The sequence below is a fragment of the Achroia grisella genome, unplaced genomic scaffold (genome assembly GCF_030625045.1).
Source record: "Achroia grisella isolate CSIRO2021 unplaced genomic scaffold, CSIRO_AGI_Agris_v1 utg567, whole genome shotgun sequence".
NCBI lineage: Eukaryota > Metazoa > Arthropoda > Insecta > Lepidoptera > Pyralidae > Achroia > Achroia grisella.
In genome coordinates this window covers 1,088,050-1,112,204 of record NW_026712947.1, presented here as the reverse complement: position 1 = coordinate 1,112,204, position 24,155 = coordinate 1,088,050, and the positions used below count along the sequence as shown (strand labels likewise).

Genomic DNA, 24,155 nt, shown 5'->3' with positions numbered 1-24,155 from the left:
ATACCATAGGTACCCCACCTACTTGATGGGACGATCCCACACTAGTGGAAACTTACCTCACACGTCAACCCTGCCTCCAGTGTTGCCAGATTATCTAGTATTCTCCTGGAATATTGTTAAAATCCTTCCAAAATGTAGGTTTTGAACCCTGTAATAAAGAAGTTTTAATAATAATCTCAGGTCAATTTGCACAGCGCCATCTAGACTCAAATTAAGCTAGCTAAAGCTTGTGTTATGGGTACTAGATAACTGATAAGAATACATAGTAGTCATTTTAATCCTTCTACCACCAACACCTATTTTTTTTAAATTTATATAGCAAAACACGGCCTCTGTGGTCTAGTGGTTTAGTACACCGCTTTACTATCCGATGGTCGTGGGTTCGATTCCTCACACGGTACAAACATTTGTATTCATGTGTATGATTATTTGTATCGGTCTGGGTGTTTTCTATGTATAATATGTATTTATTTCCAAAAAAAATGTGTCCATGTATTTATATCAGTTGTCTAGTACCCATAACACAAGCTCTGCTTAGCTTGGGACTAGATGGCGGTGTGTGGATTGTCCTGAGATATTTTTTTTTTCCAAAAATTCTCATCTCCCCTCTTAAGGAGGGAGAGGAGATGGCAACATACCCCCGGCAGAAGCACAGTCGGCCGGGGTTCAGGGCCCTAGGGAGAGAAACCGGCGTAAAATGAGTGTGAATGGGAGTGAGCCGCCCCGTAAGACCGTTCACCGACATAACGATTGGAATGATTTCGGTGGACATCACCCCCCACATTTCGGTCACCTCGTGAGCCAGGTCGAGATATTTTATATTATTTATATTTTTATTATCTTTCTGTAGTAACTATCTCTAAGTCTCTAGTAACTATAAACTAAACTTGGTGCTGTATGAATTGTAAAAAAACGTTCATAAGCGGCTAAAATATCCTACATCAATAAATGATTTTTTAATTTTAAATATATTTGCACAGCAACCTTATAATAAAAATTTAATATAATGTAATAAATCATATTGCGACTGTCAGAAACCGTATAAAAATAATAAGTCTCTCGCAAAATTTATGTGCACAACAGTAATAAAAAATCGACACTTGTAATCATTTAAAACTTTCTCTCGGAACGGTTATTCTTTTGTGCCGATGCACTTTTATTTGCAACTGATATTTCTTCTCGCGTATTAAATTGCAGTACCCCTTCCTGGAACCGAGGTTTAAATGATTCTTGGCACTGTCAGCTTGTCTGCAAAAAGGTTGTTATTTAGGGTTCCCTGTAGGTAAGTATGGCTCTTACTAATATTAAAAATGCGAAAATATTTCTCTCTGGCGCGTCAAAACTACTTAATACTTAACAACATTAGTTTACACCCTGAGAAAGGACATAAGCTACTTTTTAATGAGAAAAAGGGTTGTATTGGGTTGAAAGGGGACGTGAAAGGTTGTATGTGGATATAGACATTTTTAAAGGCAATAGCTTGAAACTTATTTTTAGACTGTTGATTAAATATAAATGGATACGATTTTAGTCTGAGGACACTGCTATGGGTTCGAACCTCGGCTCAGGTCGTCCTAATATCAATCTCCATTTGTATTAAACGGGGGATCAAATAAAAAAAGAATAGTTAAAAAAAAGTGGACTGGTTTAACGCTGAAGTTAAATCTAAATTATGTTGACACGTGAACCAATGAAAAGGTGTCGAGTGTTGACAGAAATATAAGTATATATAAGCACATAGTAATAAATACTTGAATATGATTAATTCTTCAATTTCATACCCAACCACGCCACTGGTCGCGTGATCAACAGGTATTATGACACTCGACCGCGCGTTCAGTGCCCGCCAGGAAATATTGTTTCTGTATAACTTAACAATATATTTATTTTAGGAAGATTAACGGTATATCTTTACATGTTCCTGGTCATATTGAATTATAATATATTATTATAATTACAATAAAAAATAGCTCATGCTAATTGCATAACACTGATTTTTATCCCGGGTCGTCTTCATAAAGAATTAGCAATTACACTAATAAAAGCTTACGTTATAATAACAAACTAAATTTACCTAAATGCCGTTTAACTAAAGTTACTAATTCGTTTTATGGTAATTGCGTGAGGTTTTTTTTAGAAAAAACTTACTACTCATAGACAATATTATCTGAACTAAGAATGAGTGATAACAGTTTCTATGTTGATTATGACAATGCGTGACTATTACTTGTTATTGTGAAAATATTCATTTAAAAAAAATATTTAAAAGAACTACACGTAAGCTTCTTGTTCCTTCTTCTTGTGTTGAGTCTGCGTTATAAATGAAGGTAGAATAAAAAAGTATGACTATTCCAAAGTGCTTGTATTGAGTTTATTTGAATAAAGATTTTTCAATAAAAATCAAAATCTGATTCATAAAATTTATTACATAATTATTTCTAAGACACAATTGATCATGAACAAAAATATCCTACTAACAATAAATCTAGAACATTCTTATTTTCTAAAACATGCACTGGAGCTCCATTTGCATTCATTATTACAATCATACCAATTATTAATAAGGAACATATAATAATAATATATAATCACCCTGTACAAGATAATACGAATTGATTTTTAAATCAAATATCTTAAAAAAATGCACATTCTTATTTACAAAATATCAAAATATAAAATACTGGTGCTCAATGAAAACATATAAAAATCTACCTTACCACCGCCTTTGCCACCCTGTTGCATTTTGTTTATACAACTGTTCTATTTTATGTCGTATTCTATTATGTGTAGTATTCTATTTTATATTGTATTCTATTATGTGTTGTATTCTATTTTATGCTATATTATATTTTTATTCAACTTTATTCACCTAAAACATTACGGATTTCTGTGACAAAAAACATTTTCTGTTATCTTCAACCCCAAGAATACATTATCAAAACTTAATCACAGTTACCAATATTAACTCCTGACTCGTGGATTTTTTATATCAGAAAAAATCATTGAATCAGGCCCAATACTGAACCAATTTGAAATGAAATCCAATAACAAGGAAATTAAGAAGAAGAATAATAGGCACTTGATATGCAATAAGAAATTAATGTAAAACTCAAATCTTTTGACCATTTCTCTTGTAAATAATATCTAGTTACTCACTGATCGGGCTTCAGTGTGAAACTAGATGAAACATATAAGTATTTATATGTATTTATTACATTTATTGGACAGTATGAAACAGTCAAAAGACTTGAGTAATATACATAAAACAATCAACTCAATCATTAAACACAATCACAGAGCTTGACTATGTTGCAAAAGGTGATACATGCAAAATCATACTCAATTAAAAATCCGATAAAGAACACTTTTGCAACAGAGACAGTTATAATAATGATCATAAAATCACAGCTGATGATGTTATTAAAAAACAAGTGCAGAAATCATTACAATTCATTTGAAATCAAAATAAACTAAACGATCGCAAAAGAATACTCGAAAGAAAATTAAGAAACCGTATTAGAAATAAACATTAAGAACTAGATATATTATTGAATTTCAGTTCAAAAAACAATTATAAAATTCATACCATTTCGGCCAATTGTGATGAAGTAATGAATATGATGAAAATGATGTTAAAAGTCTTTCTCTATTCAGTGGATTGTTGGTCATTTATGTATTAAGTAACACGTTTGTTCACAGAATATTTGATACTTTGTAGTTAATGTACATAAGGTTTAAATTTCCTTAAATCTACTTAGATCCATAGCTGGGATGAGAGGACTATCACAGGGCACAGCTTCATTCCTGGAAACCAATTCATAAAATAGAAAAAGAAATCCCAAATACATTAAGTGAGAACTTTGTCTATGGTTTAGAATCTAGTTGTGGATCCTAAAAGTCGTGCATTAAAATCTGAAATTAAATCAACAAGCAAAACTCATACGAGACACACGTAACAGAGCCATGTATCGTTCAAATATACCCCGCAACATTTTTTATATTTCGAATGGCAACCAGGCTTTTGGTTAGAAATAATGTTTGATACCAACTATGTTAATTTAGATATGCTCTCATCCAATACATACCCAGGTAGATCGCCTCTTAAGAAAGCGTTAGGTGGTTGTGCTACTAACTCGATTCCATCTCGGTTGTCGCAGATTATTCGAGACAATGTCACCTTTTTAATCTCCGCTAATTGACCTGCAATGGGAAGATCCTTGTTAGTGTTGATTGGTAATATATTTATTTAAATTTCGAACCCTTAGCGCTACCCTCAGACTAAAGTCGTATGCGTCAGGTAGGAGTTACCCTTCAGCCGCTCCAAATGTCCTTTCCTCGGTTTTAAGTGCCTTTCGAAATTCGCCATCTATCGTTTAGTGGTGTTGTAAAAGTCATAGGCGCCGCGGCGGCCAACAGCATTAGACTACTTCGAAAAACCATACCCATTGGCTTTGCGACGAGACATATCACGGCATCTCAGTTCATTTTTACCTATATCACGGAGAATAAGGAGGAATTGTTTGGATTAATACCAGCTGCTAAATTTTACCATCGCACTCCCCGCCAGAAGGTAAAATACCATTCTAATCATTTGGATAAATGGCGGTCCTCCACAGTGCGGTTTACTCGAAACTTTTTGCCACGCACAACCACATTGTGGAATCACCTTCCAGCAATGATATTTTCGAATCGATTTGATATTGAAACCGTAAAGAAAAGAGAATAATCCTTCTTGAAATACCGGCAACTCAATTGCAATTTCCCTATTATTGCAGATATTCATGAGCTGTACCGCCGCGATATTATTTATCATCAGGTGATACGCAAGTTCGTTTGTCCCATATGCTATAAAAAATAGTAATACTATTAACTTACTTGGTGTAAATGCCCCCGGGTTTACATCAGGTCCATTCTCATAAAAATACTTATCGCCTCTCTTGATTCTGTTGAATTGATCAGCCAAAATGTAGGCGAAAGTAGGACCTACCACGCCCCCATCCACTTCTCCTTCCAGAAGTCCGCCCACCCAAAGATCTATATCTTCAGGATTTGAATATACAGACGAAAGCCTTTGCGCAGCCTATGGCAAAAAAAATATTTCACTTTTTTGGTACTGTGAATGGTCCACGCATCTGCACTAACGGGTGAATAACACTAGTGAAAGATTTCAAATTCAAAATATCTTTATTCATAATCGCTCTATTACAGACTCTTATAATACATATGTTCAGTCTAACGTCAGTTTTCAGTTGTCAGTTTTGTTTAAGATTTCGAGATGAGAAAAGGTGCATATTAATTCACTGGAATCAACATGCACCTGGAATCAACCGCGACGGTTTCCAGTAACTGCATGGAAGTTGGCCTGACATGACACATTGCTAGCATTTGGGCTTCGAGTCTATATTGATAAGAATCCACTCTACAGGGATGTATTACTAACTGTATAGGAACTACCCGCTTGGAATATAGCCTATGTTCTTATAGATTGAAACCAGCTTGGTCCTGATTTTTTAAAAGATATCGGCCGAGTACTTTTTCATATTGTCAATTACAATGCTTAAGTATTAAGGATGCCTCGATAGAGGCATTACATCATCTAATAAAATAATGTCTAGTCAAAAATAATCAAATGCCGGGACATCTGTAGTACATAGCAAGACCTTTCGCGGTAGAAACATATAATGCAGAGGTACTGAACATGGATCCAATATATTAAATTGAAATTATGTTGTAGGTACATCTGTCGATAACATACATATAATATTATATACTTACACTGGGTGAGAACTGCTTGAAGTCCACATACGGCTCCAGACCACAAAGTCTCCTGTACTCGTTGTAAGATCGAATGCCGTAATCTCGACCTCGTTGGATATTGATGGATGCTAAGTCCAAACCGAACGGATTTCCCCCATGGAACAGGTATCGTGTTAACTAAAGGAACAATACATAACATATTCAATACACATTTGTAAATATTCAATAGTCAACACTTGATATTCAATACCTAACTCTCGGTATTCAATACACAATTCTTAGATTTTCTATATATATATATATAAGATTTTCTATTATAGTCTTTAAACTGTGAAGATTATTTATTAGCTCGCGGGTTCGATTCTTGCACGTTACAAATTCAAACATTAGGATTTAGTATTATGAATGTGCGGATAGATCTGGGTTTTTATGTGTATTATGTATGTATTTACAACGGATTTTGCATTGGAATGGCATTTGAGTATTTTCATCAATTATGTATTTATAATAAATGCTTAGATTAGTTTTGGACTAGATGGCGCTGTGCTAATTGTACTAGGTTATTACTATTATTAATAGCAATAGGACTTCCATCTTAATTACAATTATATTACTCACCCCGGCTTCGCACGGGTGTACAATATGTGTTATATATATAAACCATTCTTTAGAATAACTCTTACTATTAAAAAAACCTCTTCAAAATCCATTGTGTAGTTTTAAAGATTTAAGCATACATAGGGACGGACAGACAACGACAGCGATTTGTTTTATACTATGTAAAGCTGTGTCCGCGACTTCGTCCGCGTGTTACAAGAAAAAATATTCAATAGGTAATCTGATCTAAAAAACTTACCCCTTCAGTGACAAATGGATCGACAGACTGCATCGGCTGCCAAGTGAGGCCGATCAGTAACCGGTCTAGGAACTGCTTGAGCCTCATCCTGGCCGGCTGGAACATCACCTCTGGTATGAATATAGTTTCGTAAACAGCCCCAGTCTTCGAGTTTGGTATCCTAGAAATTTACATGGCATTTTTGAAATTTTACTGAAACTATTGAATATATCTGCACAATATTTTTTTTTAATGCACTTTCCACATAGATCTCTGTTTGCCCAATGGTTGACTGGGAGAAAATACCTCATTGTGTTAAAGCCGCCATATGCATCTATATTGTGTATTTGTGCATAAAAGATTTAATAAATAAACAATATACATACTTCGATTATATGTACATCCACAAACTTTACACAAATTTATTCCCTACATTTTACACACAAGTTCCATTTTTCAAATAGCCATTAATACAAAGGGTAAACATGTAAAATGGACAGAATAATAAGTCACTCCAGTCTCTACAATACAGGCCTGCGAGTAAGAGAGAAATAAGTATTTATATCAGTTGTCTAGTGCCCATAACACAGGCTCTGCATACCGTAGGACTAGATGGCGCTGTGGTAATTGTCCCGGGTTATTTATTTGAAAGATCATCACGTAAGTTTCATTATCGTTCTTCTTGTAATGAGACAGCTTTCCGAATAAGCGGTAGATTAGAAAATTACTTCATAGTTATTTTTTAATCTACCGCTTATAGCACTTTTTAGCACAAAAGTGCTTATATTAAGTTAATTTGAATAAAGGATTTAAAAAATAACTATGAAATAATTTTTTAATCTACCGCTTATAGCACTTTTGAGTAGTCATAGGGTCATCCCTATGACTACTCAAAAGTGCTTATATTAAGTTAATTTGAATAAAGGATTTTCTATTCTATTCAAAAACTTTCAGCTCGAGTAGTCGTGCGGGAATCGTCTAGTAATATTAAGAGGTCCCTTTCGAATCTATTAATCCTGGTAATACGTAATTAGCTAGTTTTCTAATCACACGTTACTTGCAGTGAAACCATTGGCGCCGGCGCAATACGAGGAAATCATTTAAATGCCAATCGACAATGTGACTAATGTTTAACCACATTTCTTCGATACAATGTACATAAAACTAGTTTTACCCGCAACTTCGTCAGCTTTTTTCAAATAAACGATAGTGAATGTCTTTATTTGAATGGAAAAAGAAATAACTATTATATAACTATAATAAATTTTATATTAGCTGTACTCGTGACATCGTCCGCGTGGAATTTAACTTTATTTTTCTAAAATAAAAGTAGCCTAAGCTACTCCTTTTTACATCTGCTACCTGCCAAAAAAAGTCCCGCCAAAATCGGTTCAGCCATTTCAGAGATAAGCCGGAATAAACAGTAAGACTGACAGACAGGAAATAATTTTAATAATGTTATTTTGGTATATGTACCGTGTTTATGTTCATATACATGTAGTAATAAACAATTACTTCAATATTACAAACAGACACTCCAATTTTATTTATATGTATAGATTTAAAATTCTCGTGTCACAATGTTAGTTACCATACTCCTCAGAAACGACTTGATCGATTGTTATGAAATTTTATATGCATATTCAGTAGGTTCTGAGAATCGGCTACTATCTATTTTCATACCCCTAAGTGATAAGGGTTGTCCCCCCTAACATTTTTTTTTTAATTTGTATAAAATTTTCATTTTTTTATGTTATTATCATTGCCTTGCCTTTATCCCATTATTTGTGGTCGGCGCATTATGTCATTCTCTTCCACTGCTCTCTATCGGTCGTCATATCTGAACATACTCTTCTTTTATTCATATCATCTTTCACACAATCCATCCATCTTTTCTTAGGGCGTCCCCTCCCATTACAATTTATGTGACATTAAAAAATACATACAACCCTAAATTTTTACCCTTCTATCACCAATCCCTATTTTTTTTATAAACGATTTTAATTTATATGGCAAAACACCGTTTGCGAGATCAGCTAGTATATATATACATAAAACCCAACTTGAAAATCATAGTGCTGACATGATTATCTGATTGCACATAGAATAAGTTTTATTATTTTATGAGACGATTTCTACGTTGATTACCACATGCCTCTTCCTTATTAATGTGTATGTTCCTAACATTTATTGAAAAAGCAACACGCAAGTTTCTTCTACTCGATAAACTTACATAATATTATTGTCTACAACGGAATGTCCGAATCTCATAGCAGCGGTCGCAAACTCTGCAGTGAGAGATGGATTCACGTTGGGGTCGTAACACGAGGCATATCCCAAAGATGGTGACAGACGAAATACTTGAACCAGCTCAGGTCCTGAAAATGACATACATAAATCAAAACTTTTTTCCATTTATCATTGCACTGCTCGCCATTGCCAGGGAATTCATCCCCACTAGAACTCAACTGGTCTCGAACAGTGCAGTTTCAGAAGAGCTTCCTCCCGCGTACACTTAGATTGTGGAATGAACTACCTGCCAAGGTTTTCTAGCGAGAATACAGCATGGCGTTTTCAGGAAGGGTATATTAAAGTTTCTTAAGGGTCTGTAAAGCGCACATGACCCTTAGTATTTCAGGTCCATAGGCTACAGTCACCGTATACCCTCAAAAGAACGGTATACTTGACACCATCGTAGTAAAAAAAAGTCACTTAAACATCGGCAGTTTGGAATGTAGTTTGACAAAAGAACTGACCAGAAATTGAAAAAATGAAATTGTTGGGGACTGATTAAAACTTTATTTTCATATATAATTAGAACGGCATACCAGCTGACGGTCCACCTGATGGTAAACGGTAACCGTCGTCTATGTACATGAACGGTTATCATGTGACTACCGGCGTCACAATACATGACGGTGCTATCTAAATATATATAACTCAAAAGGGACTGACTGACATAGTGATCTATGAACGCAGAGCCCAAACCACTGGACAGATCAGGCTGAAATTTGGAATGCGCTAAGAAAGTATTTTGATTAATTCTACCCCCAAGAGGTTAAAATAGGGGATGAAAGTTCATATGAAACTTTGTTAATTTTAATCCGATCGGGCTGAGACTTTGCATGCATAAATCTACTATGATGTAGGCATCCCTTAAGAAAGGATTTTGATAAATTCCACCCCTAAGGGGATAAATAAAGGCGAGCGAAGCCAAAAGCTAGTTCATGTATATAAGCGACAGTCAACACTTTTCATCAGTTTGTTTGTCATGTCAATTAGATAGAAAAATTCACCTAGAAGCAAAGGTAAGTATTCATTGTAAATGATATGCTGATACTCGGCTTGCAGTATACGCCTTGCCTCCAGAAATATGACGTCTTCACTCCAGTTTGGGTTGAGTCTTCCGAGAGCTCGCGCCACCCGATTGTGTTCTCTCGTCCATAATGCATGAAAGACCGTTAATGAGATTATTTGGTTGCCATGGCTGTCTCCTATGGAATTAGAAAAGAACATTAATTTAATTTTTATAGAATTAGTTCAAAATTTGCAAAAACAACTCCGTTTTCCGCATTTTACCTTGAATACAGGCCATTGTGCGTGTTAAGCTGAGACTACTAAAGTAATAATTTAATCCCAAACTAAGCAGAGCTTATGTTATGGGTACTAGATAACTGATATAAATAATTGGATGTATTTTTTTTTGTAAATACATAAAAAACAAACAGACCGATTCAACAGGAAATCGTAATCGAGGAGACAAACCTGAGACCCTCGGTAGTAAAGCGGTATGCTAAATCGCTAGACCACCGATGCCGTCATATAAGCACCGGATTTTATATAACATATACAACTTAAATATAAACGTAGCATAGGACGCCCCACAGCTAAGCGAGTTGGAGCGACAACATACTAAAGATCGCGGATTACAAAGGCTAAAGATCGTGCCCAATGGCGTCCTTTGAAGAGACCTATGTCCAGACATAGGTCTCTCTAAAGGCACGTAGTACTGCACTCTACTGTAGTGCAGATGTATTGTAGAGGATACAACTAAAAATTACCTGATTCAAAACAAGCAGCACCCTCTTTAGACGAGAGACATTCCTTTCTTTCTGTGAGAGGAGGCAGTTCCCTTCCGTAATCATTGAATGTGTTCATTAATCCACCGGGAGCCCGTAGTAGTCTGAACTTATCCTCAGAGCTCCCATACAGGTGAGACAAATCAGGGAAGTGAGTTGCACCATTCATCTGAAAGCATAACAAGGGGTCGGAGGTTAGAGTGGTTACAAAGTCGTGTAAAATATTATATAATCCAGAACCCCAACTTTCTTGGATGATCATCACATAAAATTTTGTTATTAAAAATGAAATTTTACGCGGGGACGCGGGACAAATAAGAGTTACTGAATTTAGAAAACGCAATTTTGAAGAACCCCAAATTGAGAAATCGAAAAGTTGTGAGAAAATTTAAGCAGAAAAGACATTTCAAAAATCAAACCTGCTTTGCATAACCAACGGAACAGTCGCTTGCCGGGGCCAATTGAGTCCTAACGAAGTTCAGACATTGATGACGAAATTGACCATAGAAATCATCGGCAGGATCAGCAGTGATGGGAGCACAAGCCCAGTGCTGAAGTTCTGTAGGCAAGAAGGCCTCGCCATCGCCGGAGCAGCATGATATGGCGCTGCCATTACCTGGGTAAAATTATAATGCGTTTTAAAATTGACACGGTCATTATTTATACCTATAATTAGTAAAAAGATAATACTCTTTTTCTTTTTCGTGGTTCACTAAATGTTCAAAATTATGCCGTTAATATAGTACACACAGCACGACATAATATTGTGATAGGTCCTATTACACAGATATGGCGTCTGTATAAGAGACCCATAATAGCATTCACAGCGGCGCGGCGGTGAACGATGCTCTCTATAGACAACCTGCGCATTTTAGTTTGTTCTAATCTGATCTAATATGTGGTTGTAACTGTTGTTTATTGTGAAATGTACATTTACTAGTCATTTCTTTATTTGTTTGCTGTAAACGTCTTCATTATTGCGTTGTGGTGTGTTGAAATAAATGAATTCTATTCTATAACTGACAATAATAATGGAAGTATCCAATTACTCACCAATAGTGAAGATGACGCCCGCTGTGGTATCATGGGCAATGAACTGCCCAAACTGCATGAATATGAGGTTGTGTGTGTGACTAGGATGACTGGCGTCTAATATTAGGGCTGCACTGACAGTACGCGCGCTCGGGAGCGGTTGACCAATTGTGGAGACCCGCATTGCCCAAGTACCTAAAACAATGTACACTCATAATATTCTGTAACCAGAGTAACCAGAGTTGATGGTTCCCCAGTTAGGATGGACGGCGTTGTTACATTTACCATAACTCAACAAAAAGAGATATTGAACTTACCATCACTGTAGTCAGGTGGCAGAGTCTCTCGTAACCACAGTGGATGGCTACCCAGACAGGATGGACGGCGTTGTTACATTTACCATCACTTAACAAAAAGAGATAAACTTACCATCACTATAGTCAGGTGGCAGCAGTCTCCCGTAACCAGAGTGTATGGCTCCCTAGTTAGGATAGACGGCGTTGTTACATTTACCATAACTCAACAAAAAGAGATATTAACTTACCATCACTGTAGTCAGGTGGCAGCAGTCTCTCGTAACCAGAATGTATGGCTCCCCAGTTAGTATGGACGGCGTTGTTACATTCACCACCAATACTTCTGTATCGGCTAGCAGGCGTAGGGCAGGACATTGGTGGTGGACAGAACGGTCCTTTTGAGAATAAATTAATCTAAATATACTAAATATATATAACTCAAAGGTGACTGACTGGCATAGTGATCTATCAACGCACAGCCCAAACCACTGGACGGATTGAGCTGAAAATTGGCATGCAGGTAGATGTTATGACGTAATAATGTACATGAAAGGATTTTGATTATTTCTACGCCCAAGGGGATAAAATAGGAGATGAAAGTTTGTATGAAACTTTGTCAATTTTAAACCGATGGGGCTGAGACTTTGCATGCCTAAAGCTACTATGACGTAGACATCCCTATAGAAAGGATTTTGATAAATTCCACCCCTAAGGGGATAAATTAATGCGAGCCAAACCGCGGGCAAAAGCTAGTGATAATATGTGAGTATTTATTATTTGAGAAGGTCGTGAAATAGATTTCCATGTTGTGGGTAATTGATTGTTTATATTTATATGAATGTTTTCTAAATATATTTTATATGTTTATTTGTCATAACATTGTATATATTAAATATATGTATTCATATTATTTATATCTACTCGGAATTACAATAGTTTAAAGTTTTTTGTAAATCAATTGGAGTAAAATATACACAAAATTAAAAGAAAAACTTATAATCAGTAAAAACAGCATCCAAATTGTTTAAACGCGTTAAACGATTTGGTCTGAGATTAGCGTGCTCAAACGTACAGACAAACAGACAAAAAAATTTACAGTCATTGCTTTGGGTTATATTACAGTATTGGTCTTACAAAATTTATCTGTCACCCTTTCACTCCAAAACTACTGAGCCGATTTAAATGAAATTTGGTACACAAATAGTCTAGACCCTGAGAAAGAACATAGGCTACATTTTAATTCCAAAAAACGGTTATGAGGAATGCAAGGTAATTGCTGTATGGAACTATCATCATTTTTATACCTACAATCTAAAATCTTACTTTATAGGCTGTTGCTTAAGTATAAATACGTATGAAATTAAAAATTTTTAAAAATAGACAGTAAAATAAAATAGGGTATGAAAGTTTATATGAATAATCGTCACTTGTCGTCTAGTCCACGCGAACGAAGTCGCAGGCACAGCTAGTTATTTAATACATTATTTTTATTTGGGATACAAACAGTTTCACACTGTAGTAAGTATATAAATATAAATGAATAATAGTAAAACCAATACAGATATCCTCGTGTTATCTCACCATCCGTATGCTCAGTGAGTCCCAGAGACAGTTGGTCGTCAGATATCGCCTGTCGCGACTTCAACTCCTGCGCAGCGAACAGATTGAGCAGCCCGCCGAGGCCCAACTTCTCAGCTCGCTCATCTGACGTCATGACTGACTGTGTAACAATTGAACATACAAACATTATTGAAGTACTATTTCAGTAATCTTTTCAATATACAATTTTTCTAAAATAAAAGTAGGCTAAGTTACTCCTTATTCCTCTACATCCACCTGCCAATAAAAGTCCCGTCAAAATCAGTCCATCTATTTCAGAGATTAGCTGGAACAATCAAACAGACAGATAGACAGACAAAAATGGTAAAAAATGTTATTTTGGTGTATGTACCGTATTTATATTCATATGCATGTAGTAAAAAACGATTATTTGAATATTACAAACTGACACTCCAATTTTATTTACATATATATAGATTATGGTATAGAAAAATATTAGAATGTTTAATTGGCGTATAAAGAATTTATTTATCTATTTAATAGCCTCGGTGATTTAGCATCGGCCTTACTCAATTCGATTCCTGGCACGGCACAAACATTTGTATTAGTGAATATGATTTTTTATATCGCTCTGGGTGTTTTCTGTATATAATATGTATGTATTTACGAACAAAAATATATCTAAGTATTTGTATCAGTTGTCTAGTGCCCATAACACAAGCTTTAGCAACCTTAACTTGGGCGGCGCTGTGTGAATTGTCCAGAGATTATTATTATTATCTACCCAAGCACACTTTTTACAAAGTCTATTTATTTTATACTACGATGGTGGTAAACAAGCATACGGCCAGTCATGTCTATGGCAAAATTAATCGGCAAATAAACATACATTTCTTTTAAAACACAAGGGACAAACGAGCACGCGGCTTACCTGATGGTAAGTGATTACCGCCGCCCATTAGCACCCGCAACACCAGGGGAATTGCAAGTACGTTGTCGGCCTTTTAAAAAGAATAAGCTCTGTTGAATATATCTATGGCCATACCATAAATAAAGAAAAGTAAGGCGATGACAGGTGAACTGTCAAAATAGCGAGCGAAGAAAAGTCATTAAAAAAGTGAGACACACGTGCTCAAATGATTCATATATCTATAATTAATATTGTTAGTTATTTAAGATTCTATAAATAAACATTTTATTAATACAGAAGGCTTTGATTTAAAACATGGTGGCAGCGGAAATTTGAGCACAATGGACACATCTCTAGCAAATATAGTTGAACAACAAACTGTGCTCTTGAGGTCTATGCAGGAACAAATCGCAAGACTCATACAAAATCCGCAACCGGGACCGGCGCAAAATATAAATGTACCATGGCCATCACCAATAAAAACAAATATAGATCCTGAAGATGCATTCAAAACTTTTTATTCGTCATGGAAAAACTATTGTCGCGCTACACAAATGGAGGAATGGTCGGCCGACCAAGAACCAAGAAAAGTTAGTATATTATTTAGTGCCATAGGTGAGGAAGCTTTAAAAAAATATGGTAATTTCGGAATTACAGACATAGACAAACAAACAAAAACGGCTGAAGATATACTACATAGCATAAGCTCAAAAATGGTACCTAAAAAAAACATCATATACAATAGATATATATTTTTAAGCAGAGAACAAATGCAGTATGAAAATTTTGAAGTATTCCATGCAGATTTATTAAAATTAATCGAAGATTGCGACTATAAAATATTTAAAGAGGAAATGTTAAGAGATAAAATTGTTTTAGGATTAAGAGACATATCATTAAAAAAAGAATTGTTAAAGAGAGATAACTTAACATTAAAAGAAACTATAAACTTATGCCGTGCAGCTGAAGCCACTGATAGACAAATGAAAGATCTGTCTGTGTCATCTACTTCAGAAATTAAAAAAGTAGAAGAAAAAAAGATTAAAAAAGGCAAATGTAAATTTTGTGGAAATATTCATATATATAAAAAGGAATTATGCCCAGCCTGGGGCAAACAATGTGAAAATTGTAAGGGCAGAAACCATTTGGATAAAGTGTGCAAAAAAAAGAAATCAATAAAGATGGTGAAGAATGTGACTGACAATGATATCAGTGATCTGACTGATTCGGATACAGATATTGAGTATATTATTAATAAAATTACAAATAATACACATAAAAGTGCAGCAAAATGTGTACTAAATTATTTAGTCAATAATAAATGGAAAACAACAGAATGCCTCCTGGATACAGCTGCTGATGAGTGTCTTATTGGTCTTCAAAATGCCCAACAAATGTTTGGCAAAGACTATGTTAAACAAAAGATACGACCAACTAAGAAACATCTGTTCAGTTTTGGTGGACACCATATTACTGTGCATGGGGAAATAGATATTATGCTAAAAACACAAACTAATAAAAACAATTACTCTCTAACATTCCAAGTTGTAGAAGATAATCATATTCCTCTATTGTCATGTAAGGCTTGCATCCACATGGGCATTGTAAAATTTTGCAAAGAAGTTATAAGTCACTCCCATGACATAGAAGAAACAAACAAAATATTAAATACATATGGATCACTATTTGAAGGCAGAGGGAGTTTTTCAGGTGAAATTGATCTAGAAATTGATCATGCAGTACCACCAGTAATTCAGAAGGCTCGACGTGTCCCTATAGCACTGCGACCAATGTTGAAGGAGGAATTGAGAAGATTAGAGGAGGAGGGGGTAATCACTAAAGAAGATAATCACACAGAGTGGGTAAGCAATATTTTAATCATTAAAAAGAAAGACAATTTTAGAATATGCCTAGATCCCATTCCATTGAATAGGGCTATACAAAGACCTAATTATCAGTTCACTACAATTGAAGAAATATTACCAGAACTAGGAAAAGCTAAAGTGTTCTCTACCTTAGACATTAAAAAGGGATTTTGGCATTTAAAGCTATCTGAAAAAAGCAGCAGGCTTACTACATTCTGGACTCCCTTCGGTAAGTACCGTTGGAAGGTTCTCCCCTTTGGTATTGCTTCAGCACCAGATCATTTTCAAATAAAAATGAGTGAAATGATTCAAGGATTAAATGGAGTAGAAGCGCTAGTAGATGACTTGCTTGTGTATGGAGTTGGAGATACAATGGCTGAAGCTATCATAGATCATAATAAAAACTTGAAACAGTTATTTGACAGATTAGTTAAATTCAATTGTAAACTAAACAAAGCTAAAACCAAACTTCTTCAGACATCTGTAAAATATTATGGTCATATATTCACTAATAAAGGTCTTCAACCAGATCCATCTAAAATTGAATCAATCACAAACATACCAATACCAAAAAACAAAAAAGAGTTACAAAGGTTTCTGGGTGTTGTGACATATCTTAGTAGATTTATCCCTAATCTGAGTGGTGAATCATTATATCTAAGACACTTGACAGATGAAAAAACAATTTGGATATGGCATAAAAAAGCCCAAAAAGAGTTTGACAAACTGAAGTCTATAATATGTAACTTAAAAACATTGAAATATTATAACAAAAATGAACCACTTGTCATTGAATGTGATTCCAGTGAAGGAGCTCTGGGTGTGGCATTGTTCCAGCAAAATCAACCAGTTGCATATGCATCACGATGCTTGACACCCACTGAAAGGAAATATGCACAAATTGAAAAGGAACTCCTCGCAGTGGTTTTCGCCTGCACAAGGTTTGATCAGTTAGTTATTGGCAACAAAAAAACAATTATTAAGACAGATCATAAACCATTATTAAACATTTTCAAAAAGTCTCTTCTTCATGCTCCAAAAAGACTTCAATCAATGCTTTTAATGTTACAAAGATATAGTCTAGAACTGCAATTTGTATCTGGAAAAGAAAACATTATGGCAGATGCATTATCTCGATTTTATTTAGATTGTAAAGATATTGATAAATCAAAAAATATGAAAATATTTAAAATTATAGCAAAAATAAATCCTTTGGAAAACTTACCCATATCAGACAGCTGTGTTCAAGAAATTGAGAATGCAACATTGAACGATCATAACATGACAGTCCTAAAGAAGTATTTATTACAGGGATGGCCAAAATATTTGAAAGATATTCCCGATGCTATTAAATCATTCTACAACTTAAAAAGTGAGTTAACTCTTTACCACGGTCTTATATTAAAAAACCAGGCTATAGTGATACCTGAAAGTTTAAGAGAAAAAATGTTAAATAAACTGCATAAGGCACATTCAGGAATCGAAAATACCTTAAAGCTAGCCCGAGATGCAATTTTTTGGCCATCTATGTCCAATGACATTAAGGACCTAATTAAAGGTTGCACATCATGTATAAAACATCAACCAAGTCAACAAAAATTTACTATGCAAAGTCACAAAATACCTGAATATCCATTCCAAATAATATCTATGGATGTTTTCTTCTTCAATGAAAATGGAAAACAGTCAAAATATTTAATAACGGTTGATCACTACTCGGATTTTTTTGAAATTGATAAGCTTAAAGATTTATCATCTAAACCAGTAATAGAAGCCTGTAAAAGAAATTTTTCACGTCACGGTGTGCCAGAAATAGTAATTACGGACGGTGGAACTAATTTCATCAATCAAGAATTTTCAGCTTTTAGTAAAAAATGGAATTTTATACAAGTAACATCTTCTCCCCATCACCCTCAAGGAAATGGTAAAGCTGAAGCAACAGTAAAAATAGCAAAAAAACTGCTATTGAAAGCTACAGAAAGCGGAGGAGAAGATTTCTGGTCAAGTCTACATTGCTTAAGAAATACTCCTAACAAAATAAACTCTAGTCCTGTACAAAGATTATTTTCACGTAGAACAAGAGGTTTTTTACCAGTTATTAAAGATTTGCTAAAACCAAATGTAATCAAAAATGTAGCAGAAACTATTAAGAGTAACAAGGAAATGATCAAATACTCTCATGATAAAAAAGCAAAAAAAGCAACTACATTAGAAATAGGACAACCCGTAGTAGTTCAGATTCAACCATCTTCAAATAAATCTTGGACTCCAGGAATAATTGCAGATATTCTTTCAGATCGATCATATCTTGTTGATATAAATGGGACAACTTACAGAAGAGACTTAATACACATACGTCCATTTTTACCAAATTTATTAGATAAACCCCATAAGCAAGATATCACTGATATGACTACAAATATTCAAGAAAATATCATTTTAGAAGACGTGCAAAACATTGGCGAAAATATCGTTTCTTCAGAAGCTATGGTGCTTTCATCACCAGTTGCTGATCCTTCAATAGATTACTTTAGTTCTCAAGATGAATTGTCGTCTCTTCAACCAACGACCAATTCTCCTATAAAGAAAACAACTACCCCTGCAGACAACAAGCCAAGCAGACCTAAAAGAGAAACAAGAAAACCAACATATCTAAATGAATATGTTTGCTAGCCTTTTAATCAGTTATCCTTATGTAGAGGGTAAAGTTTAAATGCTTATTTTTAAGTTATATTGTCTAATATTGTAAATTTGTAATACTTCTATTCAGTTGGAATATTTTACTCAGTTTTGTTGCTGCATCGTAATAGTTCTTTATTTTTGTAAAAAGACAACGTGTTGAATATATCTATGGCCATACCATAAATAAAGAAAAGTAAGGCGATGACAGGTGAACTGTCAAAATAGCGAGCGAAGAAAAGTCATTAAAAAAGTGAGACACACGTGCTCAAATGATTCATATATCTATAATTAATATTGTTAGTTATTTAAGATTCTATAAATAAACATTTTATTAATACAGAAGGCTTTGATTTAAAACAAGCTCTTTTCTTGAAGGTTAAATATCGTGTTGGTTCGGAAATACCATTGCTGGAAAGTGATTCCACAATGTGGTTGTGTGTGGTAAAAAGCTTCTAGAAAACCCACTGTGGAAGACCGCCATTCATCCAGATGATCAGGATGGTATTTTAGTTTCTGGCGGGTGTTACGGTGGTGAAACTCAGCAGCTGGTATTAATACGAACAATTCCTCAGAACCCTCCCCGTGATATATGCGGTAGAAAATGCACAAAGATGCAATATCTCGCCGCAGAGCTTGAGTCGAATATGTCTCAAAGATAATATATACATTACCAAATGGTGGGCAAAACTTGGCGCAGTCTCATTGACCAGCACATCTCTATGCGCCAATAATTTGTCTGCTCTGCTCATCCACTGTTCTAGCTTCTGGCGGGACTGATGATGGGCTGACTTCACATCCTCCGCGTTCATTGCCACGGCTGCACGGATCTTCAGTTCTGACTCCGCTAATGGTAATGATTATACAAGATAATGTTATCTTAATTGCATGCATATCATGTACTGCCAATAAAAGTAAGCAAGTAAGTTTAACGCCTTATAAAACGAAATAGCAATGTTACCTATGTAACTAGAATATTGCTAGTATGTAACTAGTAGATATCATTTCATTATTTGGTTGGCAGTTTATCTATTTTTTTATACTACTATGGTAGCAAAGAAGCATACGGCTCATCTGATGGTAAATGCTTATCGTAGCGCTGTATTCACAAATTTCAACTTAAAAATGTAAAATTACAACAACTCTTTAAAAGAGCAACACGCAAGTCTCTTGCTCGTTCTTCTTGTTATAAGACTGCTTTCCGAATGAGCGGTAGATAAAAAAAAATAAGTATGACTATTCAAGTGCTTATTTTTTTTTAATAAAGGATTTTCTATTCTATTCAAAATCTAATATATAAAATTCTCGTGTCACAGGTTTCGTGTTTATACTCCTCCGAAACGGCTTGACCGATTTTGATGAAATTTTATATGTATATTCAGTAGGTCTGAGAATAGGTTTATAACTAATTTTTATACCCCTAAGTGTTAAGGGTGGCTCACCCCAAAAATGTTTTTTATTTTTTCAACAAAAATTTATATAATCTATTTTTTTATTATGTGACATCAAAAAATACATACAACCCAAAATTATTTAATTATTAATTATATGACGTTTGCCGGGACATATAGTATACTATAGAAAACTCACCTGCATGATTGCTACCAGTAAAACAGCACACTCCCACCCCATCAGTCTTCTCCAGGTGACACTCAGGGTTGTAGGAGTTGGGTCTCAGGTGCGCTGGACACTGGACCCTGGGGACGCAGCTGCCGTGCCGAGGACACACGTCGCATGGTTTATCTTGTTTGTGGAGATGACCTGTATAATATTTTATTCCTACTATTACTAGCCACCCATTCTTCGCACGGGTATACATGTATTTCATAAACTTTCTTCTTAACTCACTGTCTCTATTGCTAAAACTGCATTGAAGTCCGTTGCGTAGTTTATAAGATCTAAGTGAATAACAACGTTAGCTAGTTTACTTTATACTACGTACCTAAAGACTAGCAACTTGTTGTGTGTATGTTGTGGAAAGGAGTATGCTCAATGCCAAGAGTGACTATAAAACTGGGTCATCAGGTATAAAAGAGCAAAAGCTAAGAAAAAATATTGAAATAAAAAACACAAATGGAGACTTCACATTAAAAAAACATAAACGACAACCTATTATACAATTATAGACTGTTTTTTTAGTGAGACTGAAGTATAATGGTATATATACCCAATGGCAATAAAAAATCCAATAGACCAGTTTCCATCAGATGGTCCGTTTTTTTTCTCACATAGCCTCCGGCGAATTACTATTCTCAACACACACGGACAGACTAATAACCCCATTGCTAGCAATGTACCACATCAGGTTGACTTCCACGTGGTTCCCCCTGAAAACCGTCGTGATAAATTCATGGTGAATTTACCACCTTGGGCTAAGTGACCTTACCTCATGCTCACCTTATTATCCTCCAATGGTGCCTCGCCAGTGTCAACCGTTTGCGCAATGCGAATTCAAATTTCAAAATATCTTTAATCATGTAAGTCTATTATAGACTCTTATGATATGTCAAATCTACCGTCAGTTGGGTATGATTTCGAAATGAGAAGAACTGACAAGAAAATCAGCTCGTATTTTTTTTAAATAAATGTACATATTTACAATAATACATATTCATTTAACTTCAAATTTGGGAGAATAGAGTGACCATCGGCATATGCGATTGCAAAAAAACAAAATATCTAATCAGAGTTCGCAACCTGAACAGGCCAGTCCTCACAAGCAGCACCCGTTCACGAGTATGACGGATGAGCCAGCCATAATTGCACTCAACCATATTTGAAGGAGCACATGGACACGGCCCACCACGCCGCCACAAGTTTGAACTTTATAGCGAATATGACTGTTTCAAGTTACTCCACTTCGTCATTTATATTATTTACAGCATAAAATGTACCAATCACAGTTTTCACCTATTACAATATTAAATTTACATTATTTAAATTACAATATGTCATTACTAAATTTACAATAAGTTTCTTTAGTGTTTAGTGAATCATTTCATTTGCATCCATAAGAATCTTTATCGATATCTTATGATCCTCCCCAAGTATAAATATACTGTTAACTAATACTGTTACACTATTCTATACTCATCCATTAAAAAAATACATTAACAAGTAATATATTACCTTTATCATTTGATTTATAATGGACGCCTACATTCTTGTCTGCACTTTTCGAATACACTTCTAGAACAGGCAAAACTATAATCACATATACAGACACTCGCAATACTGATGTTAACATATTAATTAATTAATTAAATGTATATTTTAATTATATTATTATAAAACAATTCACATAATGTGCGCAGACTCGGACAGCGACCGAACTTTGGTTGAAATGAACGAGATTCAGTGAAATAATTATGGCATACTATTAATATATTGAAGGTAGATATAAAACACTTGCTGTTATAAATTATTGCGTCTACCTACAATGGAGTTACGTTATATTAACAAACAAATATATCCTTACTAATATTATAACTGCATAGTAACTAAGTAGTAATTCCGTCAGCTCTCTGTCTGGCTTTCACGCCAAAATTACTTAGCCAATTTAAATGAAATATAATACACAGATAGTCTAGATCTTGAGAAAGGAGATAAACTACATTTTAATGCGAAAAAAAATTGTAGGGGGTTGAAAGGAGAGTTGAAGTATTGATTGAACATAAATAAATATGACATTCAATGTTTGTAAAAATATTATTCTTAAAGTGGTATAATATATTAGAGGATGAAAGTTTGTATGAAAATTCGTCATATTTGAAGCTAGAAAGATGAAACTTTCACTTTTCCGATATTTTTTCTGGGTTAGATTATAACACGCGGACGAAGTTGCAAACGCAGCTTATATACAGTACATATATACTAGCAGCCAGCAAACTTTATTTTGCCATATAAGTTTATGTACTAATAACCCTATTGCTGGCAATACACCATATCAGGTTGAATTCCAAGCAGTTCTATTTGGAAACCATAGTGAAAAATCCCTGGTGAATTTACCAGGATGGACTTACTGAGCTGACCTCATGTTCATCCTATCATACTCCACTTGTGCCCTGCCGCCAGCATAAACCGTTAGCGCAGGCGCACTATTTCATTATCATCCATAAAAATAAACAAACGGTACATGTTAAAACCTTTCCAATAAGTATGTATGTGTACGTACATATATTATACATACATATATTATACAAAAAAACATTGTTATGTATGTGCTATATATATAGGTAGCTAACATTAGCAAATAAAACCACTTTATAATTATAATTATTCTATTTATTACAAAGAACATTAATAAATATAAGCTAAAAATCATACACAAACGATGTATAAACGTAGAAATTTAAATCCTAATCACTTTCGTATGGGTATTTAAATAAGTTACCTCGGAGGTCAAACGGTTTAGCACACCGCCTTGCTACCGAAAGTTACGGGTTCGATTCCTCGTATAGTACAAACATTTGTATACATGAGTAATGATTGTTTTTCTATTATGTATGTATTAAAAAACTGTATACATGCATGTCGTCGTTTTTAATTACTGATATTTCTTAAGGACTGTATTTTTATATTTTATTTTTAGTCATATGATAAACTACGGTCACTGTAGATAAAAACATATATTTTTGAATTGACAATAAAAATGGAACAAAGCATAAAATATTTAAAGTATATATAAAAAAATATAATAAAAGTCTAAAAAGGTGCGTCGTGCACAATAGTCGTCTAGTACCCATAACTCAAGCTCTGGTTAGCTCGGGACTAGATGGCGCTTTGTAAATTGTACCGAGTTATTATTATTCAGTTTGACTAATTTATTAGTTTTACATAATTCTCTATGTACTTTCAGAATAAAACTAAACAGTATGAATATAAAATTCTTCGATATAAGTACATAGATACATATAAAATTATACAAACATCATAAATCAACGTTAATCAGAATGAATAAAAACTTTTTGTATAATTCCTTTCAAATAAAGATTATATATTACGTAAAATAATGAATTGTAATATTCTAAGCAATATATTACACAATATTTATGTGTAATGTAGATAAGAAAATACAGCATCACAAATAAAACAAAAATTATCTTATCTAAACAACTACTGGTATATTACATGAGGCAAGAC

The 24,155-nt window shown here is 34.5% G+C and overlaps 1 protein-coding gene across 1 annotated transcript; it reads right to left on the bottom strand.

Moving 5' to 3' along the window:
- Positions 1-3,734: 3,734 nt before the first annotated feature.
- On the bottom strand, positions 3,735-22,260 carry LOC131848619 (chorion peroxidase). The gene is made up of 15 exons (XM_059198541.1): positions 22,143-22,260; positions 20,604-20,795; positions 19,688-19,860; positions 13,581-13,719; positions 12,248-12,394; positions 11,725-11,898; positions 11,091-11,287; positions 10,654-10,840; positions 9,889-10,086; positions 8,826-8,970; positions 6,614-6,773; positions 5,776-5,934; positions 4,876-5,080; positions 4,086-4,200; positions 3,735-3,804 (listed from the first exon to the last, which is right to left on the bottom strand). The coding sequence occupies exons 1-15, from the start codon at positions 22,258-22,260 to the stop codon at positions 3,735-3,737; spliced, it is 2,379 nt and encodes a 792-aa protein (XP_059054524.1).
- Positions 22,261-24,155: the final 1,895 nt, after the last annotated feature.

Bases quoted from the DNA above. Each gene is read 5' to 3' on its own strand.
- LOC131848619 (XM_059198541.1), bottom strand. From the start codon at position 22,260: ATGTTAACATCAGTATTGCGAGTGTCTGTATATGTGATTATAGTTTTG. The intron at 13,720-19,687 runs GTAATGTATATA...ATTGTTACACAG, and splicing joins CAAGTTTTGCCCACCATTTG to TCAGTCATGACGTCAGATGA. The intron at 4,201-4,875 runs GTAAGTTAATAG...TTCCCATTGCAG, and splicing joins CCCGGGGGCATTTACACCAA to GTCAATTAGCGGAGATTAAA.